Source organism: Lathyrus oleraceus, chromosome 7 (genome assembly GCF_024323335.1).
Source record: "Lathyrus oleraceus cultivar Zhongwan6 chromosome 7, CAAS_Psat_ZW6_1.0, whole genome shotgun sequence".
NCBI lineage: Eukaryota > Viridiplantae > Streptophyta > Magnoliopsida > Fabales > Fabaceae > Lathyrus > Lathyrus oleraceus.
In genome coordinates this window covers 368,164,846-368,175,490 of record NC_066585.1, presented here as the reverse complement: position 1 = coordinate 368,175,490, position 10,645 = coordinate 368,164,846, and the positions used below count along the sequence as shown (strand labels likewise).

The 10,645-nt window shown below is 35.6% G+C and overlaps 1 protein-coding gene across 1 annotated transcript; it reads right to left on the bottom strand.

Moving 5' to 3' along the window:
• Positions 1–7,612: 7,612 nt before the first annotated feature.
• Positions 7,613–10,063, bottom strand: LOC127103879 (uncharacterized). Its single transcript, XM_051041120.1, has 3 exons — positions 9,366–10,063; positions 8,545–9,131; positions 7,613–8,040 (listed from the first exon to the last, which is right to left on the bottom strand). Exons 1-3 carry the CDS (start codon positions 10,061–10,063, stop codon positions 7,613–7,615), a joined length of 1,713 nt encoding a protein of 570 aa, XP_050897077.1.
• Between the last annotated feature and the right edge of the window lie 582 nt (positions 10,064–10,645).

Below are 10,645 nucleotides of genomic sequence, written 5' to 3'. Positions count from 1 at the left end.
ACTTTGTCATTTCACATTTTTCATACTCTCAATTTTCATAATAACTTTTAGCAGTACTATTGCTTCATCCATTACATGTAGAGGTATCAATTCTTTGACATTTATTATACAATTCTCATACCATATAATTTATTTTTTAAATAAAAATTGTTTTATGTTATATTTTCAAATAAATAACAGCCCATCATTGTGTTTATTACAGACAGTAGTAGGTGTGCAATTATACCTGATTCTAACAGTCAGGTAAAAAGACTAGTTTTTTTTATTCAACATATATGTGACATATTGAAGTTTAATATTTTTTCCGCCACATTTTCTTTTTTTCACTTATTAGGTGTAAGATTTATAATTTCATTTTTTATAGCTAAGTTTCTTAGATCTATCTCGCAACTATTTCAAATGATAAAGTTTGAAACGTAAATATATGCAAATTGTATATTTCTTACTTGTAATATTATTTGGTTTTCTTAAATCTTAAAATAAATTACTGTAGTTCCCTTATGAATTCACCTCCTTCATGAATAAAAATTTAGGTCTTTCCATATATATTTTTTTATGGAAAATAAAAATGATCATTGAAATTTAATAATATCAATGAAATTTAAAGACAACTTTTTCACCTTTATCAAAAAATAATATATTTAATTTATATATAATTTTTTACATTAAATAATTATTTTTGATATTAGTAAAAGTTTATTTCACAACAAGGAAAAAAAGGCCCATATAATAGTTTATTTCAAAAAAGTAAAATATTTAAAATTAAAAAATTTATTTATTTAAAAAATTTATTTCCCAAATTTTATTTTTACAAATAATTGATTATGTCAAATTAAAATTTAATTAATTGGATAAATGTATTTTACAAATTTAAATAAAAAAATGTTGATAACATAAAAGCCCAAAAATTAGTACAAAAAATTCACCTAAATACAAACTTTACTTTACAAATTTACTATATCTCTAATATTTTTGTTAAGCTTAAATAAGTCATTTTCTTTGCTAAAAACATAGATAAAATAAATATAATCAATTTAATAAAGGATATAAGAAAAGCGAGAATCGACACAAAGATTCATACCTGATATCTATACCACTCCCAATAAATATAATCAAGTAATTCATCAATTCGAGCTACTGGTAATTGGAAAATATGCTCATTATATCAAAATGTTGGTTGAGTATAGTGAATCTTTTGAGAAATTCATCCACAACTAAGCTAAATTAAAGATAAAATTAAAGGGAACCTTCATAATATTACTCTTTTACAAAGAGGATAAATATTTTCACAAAATACGAGTGAAATATCTTACAATTTAAGGATGTAATACTTTGCCAAAATATTCACATGGTTTTCTAATAATAGTTTTGTAGAAGATGTCTTTAAGATTCTATATTAACTTAAAGCCACTTAAATGGTAAGCGCATTGTACTATTAATAGTATTTTTTGATATGCGATATATTTGTACATATTATCGGATAATTGGGATGATTAATGGTAATGGCGCATATATTTATATCTCACTTGTAGTTGAATGATCATATTTCATATCAAAACTCGTATGATCTCTTAGTATTAGCAAGTCTGTATAAAAGGTTTCATAATGTTATCCTTCTTATGTATCAAAAAATATATTCACATAGTTTGTTATATTTTAAAATTAGAATATAGTATTAAATAACTAGAATGAGTAACTAATATGCAATCATTAAAAAGCTTCAAAAAAAACATTCAACTTTGAAAAAAAACGACCTCGATCAAATCATATATTGTTTAACGCATTACAGATGGTTGATTTCCTAACAAATTATTATCCCATAACAATTATTTTTTAACTTCGAGATTTCTGCCAAAAAATGATGCTCTTTATCCAAATCCATGTTTGTCTTACTTATCAACAAAATTAATCACCGATCACTCTTCTTTAAAACAAATTCGTTCTTAGAAAATGATGCTTATGTTTTTCCATTAGAACCATCCAAATAATAACATATTTTAATTTTTATAAAATATTAAATAATTACAAAAGAGTAAAAGAAAAATCAATTTAAAGTAAGATAAAGAAAAGTTATTCAATATACAAATTAAGAATTAGAAGTAATAATATGTCCATAAAATAATTTTGTAAGATTTTATTACAATTACTAGCAATTCTTGTACCATGTGTTTACCAGTGATTTTTGATAAACAATCGCTAGTCTTCCAAATTTATATATTTTTGGTAACTCACAGGATCGACTAGATTGATCCTAGGACATGTGTCTTAAGAATTATTATTACGGTGATTTGACTCATGGTTAAGTTTGTTTCTAATTTGTGGATGATGAAAAGTGTATAGACAACGATTCTAAGTGAAACTTATGATTTTATGAACAAAGTAAATGACGATAACTTTGCAGTAAAAGATTTCTTAAAGACAACAAAAAGACTTAGGAAAGGTAAAGATAAATGACTCGAAGTAAATGCTTTAAGTTTTTTAGAAAGTACTGGAAACGAAAACTTTGGCGAAATGTAAATGCAGAAATAAAATGATGATAAATTACTGAAAAGTAAGGGCAATTCGACAGATAAAGAGGAAGTAAAATACTTTAATTTAAACAATTGGTATGAAAAATATAACATGAACGAAACTTATGGTGTTCTTCATACATACATTTTCAGCGTAAAACTCTTTTCTCTCGCTCTGGTACTTTGAGTGTATTTTGTGAATTTCTGTATATCTGTTTGAACACACCCCTTGAATCTAAAACTAAGACCCCAATTTATAGTAACTTTGACCCTAACGGCCTTTACATATATGACTGCCACGTTCACTGTTCCCAAGCGTTGCATATCTTAGATGTTTCCACGTGTTGGTCTGACAAAACGACTTTGTTTAAATTTCAAATACTTCCGCTTGAAGCTTCGACTATGTGAACACCTATGTCGAAGAGAGCTTTATGAAAACCCAAAAAATCTTCTAAGTTCCAGGCTTCGACAGCAAATAATTGCTTACCCACAAAGAGAATTAGACAGCTTCGCCACAACCATTTCTTGCTTATTCTCAAAACTTAATATTTCCAAAGACCTTCAACTATCTGTCAAAATCCCCAGCTAACAAATTACCCCCAAGAAATGTCTATTTCGAATCACTGTAGAAATGGACATTTTTTGCATTTACCAAATTTCGACCAGAGACCTTTCATAGTCCTTAAAGTCCATGTTTGTCAGTTAAACATGATTAACTTTTTCAAAATGTCTCATTAGAACGTGTGCGCAGTTATATGTCATCATGAGTTTCAACTTCCAAGAAAATGAATAGTATTCCCTGTACCCTTTTCTCAGAAAAACTTTCATGTGGCCCACTATCCTAGTAAAGCGTAACCAGTCAGCCTCACATGTTCAGCATTATAAAAGCTCATTTGTCATTTTTCTCTCTCTTTTCACGAAAATCTCCATTTTTCCTCTAAGTTCATCTTCTTCAACCTTTCTGAAAAACGCTTCTTCTTCCCTAAACCCTAATCCTTCAAAATCTCCAAAGTCCATTACAATGTCTTCTGATAAACAACAAAAGCAATCAAAGAACATCAAAGGTGCTGGACCTTCAAAGAGTTCCACTTCCCAGAGCATTCCAACCAGCACAACTATCACTGTTGGGGACCGAGAATACATCACTGCTCCAAAACTTTTGAAAGAACAAAAAGCAATTTTTGCTTCTCAGGTAATGGTTCCTTCCCTTCTTTCTAGAAATGCTTTAGGGTTTCTAGGCCCATTAGTATCTGAAGAACATTTAGAGAAGTGTGCTTAATTTTTTCCTTGTTACCATACTACTAAACCCATAGCTAACAAAACCCTTTCTTCTAAAGACAATGAGGATCTAAACCAGAGAGAGGCTTTTCAACTGGACTTTATCACTGATAGTTTCAGACCCTTTCGGTCTTGTCCAACTCTAGACAAATCCTATCTCGCTTGGTTAACAAAAGTTGAGAAGAAGAAAGCCTCACTTTGGAAAGAATTGGGTATTTTTGACCTAATCCAGATGTCGAACCTGGGATTTAGTTACTGTCGGCCTTTATTACTCTCCAACCTATATTTCTGGGATAGTACCTATAACACCTTTCATCTTCCTTGTGGAATGATGACTCCCACACTTTTCGACATAGCTGCCATTGCTGGACTTCCTCCGACAGGAGAGACCTTCGACCCCTACCAAACTGTGAAAACTTGATTGACTTCAAAGTTAAGAATGCTTCATTTAGTACTTACATTAATCTATATCACGCTGATGGGGAAGAAGTTTCTGATATAGAACATATAGCATTCTTAGGTCTATGGTTGTCCAAATTCTTCTTTTGCTGCAAATCCCTACAAGTTGCTAAGAGATTTTTAACGCTCGCTAACCAATTGCGTGCTGGTCGAAGAGTGTGTTTGAGTGAACTCTTATTGGCTAGTTTGTACGAAAGTCTAGGATCAGCTAGTGCTAAGCTAAAGGAATACGAAGCTGGCACCAATCTATTACTACCTGGGCCTTGTTGGCTTCTTCAATTGTGGCTTAATGCCACTTTCGAATCCTTTTTGCCAACATGAGGAAACGTCGAAGAAGATGCCCCAGAGATAATGAATTGAAGCATTGAGGGCACCAGACTCCTTCGACTAACTCCAGCTGATGATGTTGATAACTTACAAACTTCCCTCACCAAATACACCTTGATGTTCTCGAAGCGTCATCATTTCCTTCCTTCGATGGCTCATTTTTCCAGTCGAACGCATGGTCCTTCCTGGTTTACTGCCTCGCTCGAAGACGTTGTGAAAAATGCCAACACAGAGATCGAAGACATATGGCGTGCCTTTCTCCTTTCAAGGCTACTTGTTTTTAGGATTCTGCTAGTAAAGAGTCATGTGTGTCTGTTGGCTCATCATCCTAATTTTGTCTCTCGACAATTTGGGTTGTGTCAACTTATCCCTTTCTCTTTATTCAAACGAAAGCCCGAGATCTGCTGTGCAGGGACTGAATGGAGCGCTCGAGACATTATCGTCCATAAAGAATTCCATGCCAATTTTGCCGAATTCCAATTAATAGCCTTCCAACCGTCGTTCTATTCCACCAATGGTTTCGCCACTTGGTGGACAGATTTCTATTCCAAGAATATGTTTTCGACTGCTGAAATCAAAGAACGTCTAACGAAGGCTTTTTCATCTTTGTAGGAAAATGTCCCCAAGGATAAGCTTACTCATTCTGCAGAAATCCAAGCATTCCAAAAGTACTTTGAAACTGTCTATAACCCAACGAACATCGTTGACACTGTTTGTTATGCAGCCCCAATTTTAAAAGAAAAAATTGAAAAGCAGATTTCCAAAAGAAAATCTCTCAAAACTGTAAAACCCGAATTGAAATATGACTTGGCCTTTGAGTGCAAACCACCCAAATTTCCAAAGTTACCCAGTGCAGATTTTGCTTTGTCATTTTTTCCCCCTTACCCTTACTGGTTCACGTGTGGGAACATTTTTAACATACTAAAAAATGACCAACAAAAGCCTACAAAAAGAGTAGTTGCTACCAAACATACCTTAGACAGTTTCAAAGGCTTCCTTCACTTTGATTTATCTGCAGTAAGAATTACTTCTTCGACATGTGAAGGTGTGGAATGTTTGGATTTCTCGGTTTTACAACTCCTTTTCGATTTTTACCAGTCTTTTAAACATTTGCATGTTTCGACTAACTCACATCCTTCTTTAGCTGTCGAAAGGAAGGTGGTGAAGAAAGAAAAACCTATGGCGAAGGCTAGTTCGACTACTGCTTCCAGGCCAACTATCTCTTCAAGCCAGGGAATGCCTTCTGGCGCCGCTCCAGAAAAAACGAAGAAGAGTTCAAAGGTATTACATCAAATAACTTCTCTGTCTCTTTCGAATTTCTTTCTAATTATTTATAATTTTCTTTCTTCAGGGTAGTGGCAAGCCTCCCTTGACACCCAAGAAAAGAAAAACCTTTCCTGCCAATATCATTCTTGTCGAAGATGATGAAGAGGATACTCCTCCTACTCCACTCAAGAAAAAACAGAAGAAAAATAAGGCAACGGTTGCCCCTTTCCAACCAAATCAACAACAAGGTGTTAAAACCAACACTCTCCCTCCTCTTCCAAAGAAAACTCCATCCCAGTCTTCTGGTGCTGCAGCGCTGGAGCATATTGGGAGCAATGCCTCTGATCCAGAGGTTCAACAGGTATACTTCGACCTTAAATGTTCTATCGTTCGACAAATTCATATTTTCAATCTAACATTTTATTTTCAGGACAAAGCCACCACTCCCCTCATTTCTACTGCCAATCAAGCGATCCTTCGAGCGGCATGAATCCATCTCCTCCTCCGACAGTCAGCGGTGCTATCCAAAATAAAGGCTCTTCGACTGGAACTCACAATCTTGAAGAAGACAACGCTCAGAACGAAGAAGAAACCTCTTCTCCTGTTGAACATGGTAAAAGAGATTCGAAGCACGTTGACGAGAAGGACTCAATAGGGAAAGAAAACTCTGAGAATACTCCTAGTGATTCTCCTACCAGAGTTGCATTCCCTTCAAATGATGCTGGTGAGGACGATCATGATTCAGATGAAATTGAGGGGTATTTTCGAGAAGATGGAGACATAAATATGGGAGAAGCTGATACTGAGGGAAATCAAACTGGAACTAGTAATGCCAGCGTCGATACGGTCTCAAATCCCACTAAAGTTCGACCATCCATCACCCAGACTTCGCCCATACCACTCACTGAGGAGGAGAAAAGATCTTTAAAACAAAATGATCCCCTCAAGTATGTGACGTTAATGATGGCTCAAAGAGAGTCTTCTTCAGAGCAAAGTATTTATGGAGCTTCGACCCAATCTGGTGCTAGTGCAAACGAAACATCACATGAAGAACTCCTTCAGCAGGTGAAGAAGGCAGTTTTTGATGTAAATCTCTTTGACGAGCTAAGGAATAATGTGGGGGCGAGCTTTAGCATAAAGAAGCTGATAAGCAAGATTAACATCACTGCTTGCCCCACTGATGTAGGTGAAGCCCTTATTGATATTCAAAACCTCATTGACCAAATGTGTGCTGAATATCATAGGGAGGTGGATGCCAAAGCTAAGCTGCTATCGACTGAAAAAGCTCAAGCCATTGAGTTTGACAATTCCCTTCGAACTTCACAAGCTTCTGAGGAGTTAGCCGCTTCCAGAAAATCAGCCCAAGCAGAGTTCGACACTTACACTACTTCGATACGTCTCTGGGAATCTCATATTGCAGAATTGCAGCAAAAGACTTCTGATGCTAAGGCGAAGCAGGCTGCTATCCGAGGCTTGGATAGTACTGAAGTTGATGATCTGGTGAAGCAAAGCGTGGACCACGTCGAAAAAGCTACGACTATGAACGAAGATATTGCATGCCTCAGAGGAGTTCAAGCGGCTGTTCAGTATAAGATTGGCTTTGCGAAGAAGAAATATGATCGGATGAGGGCCACTATTCCTTTTTGATTTCCTCCTGGATTTGCTTTATTCGACTCTTGTTTACTTGTAACTTGATTAAGACGAAAACCATTTTGGCACATATTTTGAGTTTAAATATCTTCACCATTTTGGCCATGATAGTTTTTTACTTACTATGCTGTTATGATTCTAACTTCATGCATAAATGGTTTATACTTCTTTAAGTATTTTCCATTTGCTTTTAGGATTCTTTGATCCTCTGCTAGTTCTTCTATTTTGTATGCATTGTTTGAAAAGGCTTTTAGAATTCGAAAAGGTCCTTCCCAATGTGGAGACCATTTTCCTAATGCCTTATTCTTTCGATCCATAAGCAATATGACTTTCCACACTAAATCATTCATAGTAAAGGTTTTACCTTTGACCCTCTTATTGTATTCCCTTGCTACCCTCTCCTTCTGTCTTCTTAATACTTCTAACGCATGTAACCTTTCTTCGTCCAAATCCACTAGCTCATTTATCATCATTTCCCAATATAAGTCAGATGGAATTTCTCCCTGTCTTTGGATTCTTACTGATTGCAAGTAGACTTTGACAGGTAGTACTGCATCATGTCCAAATGTAAGTTAGAAATGTGTAGTGTTATTGGCTTCTTTAGGGGAGGTTCGACAAGCCCAAAGTGCTTGGTCTAAAGTTTTGTGCCATTTTTTTGGCTTTTTCCCTACATGCTTTTTGATTAGCCCAATTATTACTTTGTTGGCTGCTTCAACTTGCCCATTGGCTTCAGCATAATAGGGTGTGGATGTTAACAATTTGAACCCCATTTCCTTTGCAAATTCTTGCATCTTTTGACCAGTAAAAATTGATCCTTGATCTGTTGTTATACTTTCTGGGATTCCAAATCTGTATAAAATTTGCCTTTGAATGAATTCGATAACAGTTTCTTGATCCACATTTACTAAAGGTACTGCTTCAACCCATTTAATGAAATAGTCAATTCCTACAAGTATGTATCTTTGACCTTTGGATGAATTGGGTCTAATTTACCCAATTAGATCTAATGCCCAACCTCTGAAGGGCCAAGGCATAATAATTGTATGAAGTTCACTTGCAGGAGCATGTTGAATTCCTGCATGTATTTGACATTCTTGGCAACCCTTAGCAAACTCTATACAATCTTTTAACATGGTGGGCCAATACATTCCATATCTGAAAAGCAACCATTTCATCTTATGGCCTGCCTGATGTGCTCCACAAGCTCCACTATGTACACTAGATAATGCCAAGTAAGCTTCGCTTTCTCCTAAGCATTTCAACAGGACCCCTTCAGAGGTTTTCTTGAATAATTCATTCCCTATCAATACATAAGATAAAGCCCTGTACTTGGTTTTTCTTTCTGTGTCTGTCGAAGGGTCCTTGAGATAATTAATAATTAGATTCCTCCAATCTGTATCTATCAAGGTATCAATGGCCAAAACTTCAAACTCCTCTTTGTTAGCATATCCTAACTGGGTGCTTTCCAAATCTGTCGGAGATAATCTGGCAGCCATTGCCTTTCCTCTTACTTCGACAAGTTCTTCTAGCTTTTCTTTTGAAATTCTATACCCTGAGGCTATTTGTGCTAAGTCATTAGCCTCTTGGTTTTTTATTCTAGGGACATGTTTTATGTCGATGTATTCGAATTTTTTGAGTAACCTATTTGCAATGACGAAGTACATAATCAAATTTTCTTTTATACATTTGTACTCCTTCGTCAGTTGCTTGATTACTAATTCTAAATCTCCTTTAATTTCGACCCTAGTTGCCCCCAATTCCAACAAAGCCTCAAGTCCTGCAATAAGAGCTTCATATTCTGCTTCGTTGTTGGAACAAAGGGGACCTTCAATTCTATATTTGAGTTTTGTAGGAATTCTGTCAGGAGAAATTAACATTATCCCAACCCCACTTCCATTCTTATGAGTGGAACCGTCGAAGAATAATTTCCAAGGTTTCAACTCAACTTGAAATTGAGGATTTTCGACCAGTGCATGGTCTACAATAAAATCTGATACTATTTGTCCCTTCATTGCCTTTAAAGGCATAAATGTTAGAGAGTATTCAGTGAGCACTAAAGCCCATTTGCCAATTCGACTGTGCATTATTGGCTTAGATAACATATACTTGATGACATCAAAATGCGAAGAGACGTATAAATCAATAGGTTTTATATAATACTTGAGTTTAGTACAAGAGAAATGCAAACAAAGACACAACTTTTCTATTGAAGTGTATCTAGTTTCTGCATCATTTAAAACCCGACTAAGGTAATACATGGCTCTTTCGATGCCACCTTCATTCTCTTGCGCCAACATGCTACCTATGGTAGTGTCGGAAGCTGATATATACAGTCTCATAGGCTTCTTTCCACATGGTGGTGCCAATATAGGGGGATTCGTCAGATAATGATTGATCTTGTCGAATGTCTTTTTATGTTCATCATTCCATTCGAACTTCCCTTGTTTCAAGCGCAAAAGGGGAGAGAAGGCTTGAGTTCGACCACTTAAATTCGAGATGAATCTTCTTAGGAAGTTTATCTTTCCTAATAGTGATTGCAGTTCTTTTTTGGTTGATGGTGCTTTGGTCTCCATAATAGCCTTCGTCTTGTTCTAATTGATTTCTATCCCTTTTTTGTGGACCACAAAGCCCAGAAAATCTCCAGCCTGCACAAAGAATGCACACTTAAGAGGATTCATTTTTAAGCCATGCTTTCTCATTCTTTCGAATGATTGGCTGAGATGGGATAGATGATCTTCATCTGACGTAGATTTTATCACAATGTCATCTATGTATACTTGCATGAATGTCTCTATATAATCATGAAATATAGAATTCATTGCTCGCTGGTATGTTGCCCTAGTGTTTTTTAGGCCAAAAGGCATGACTATCCACTCATAAGTGCCTATTGCCCCTGGACATCGAAAAGCTGTTTTTGAAACATCTTCTTCTGCAATGAAAATCTGGTTATAGCCAGAATATCCATCAAGCATGCTGAGATACTCATAGCCTGCGGCTGAGTCAACCAACATCTCTGCCACAAGCATTGGGTACTCATCCTTAGGGGTTGCTGCATTTAGATCACGAAAATCTATACATACTCGCAAAGAGCCATTTTTCTTGATAACATGGACAATATTAGCAATCCAATCGACATACCTTGTGGTCCTGATGAA

Coding starts and splice junctions, on each gene's coding strand:
- LOC127103879 (XM_051041120.1), bottom strand. CDS start 10,063: ATGGAGACCAAAGCACCATCAACCAAAAAAGAACTGCAATCACTATTA. Junction 9,132..9,365: donor GGAAGTGGGGTTGGGATAAT/GTTAATTTCTCC, acceptor CATTGCAAATAG/GTTACTCAAAAAATTCGAAT. Junction 8,041..8,544: donor AATTCAACATGCTCCTGCAA/GTGAACTTCATA, acceptor GACATGATGCAG/TACTACCTGTCAAAGTCTAC.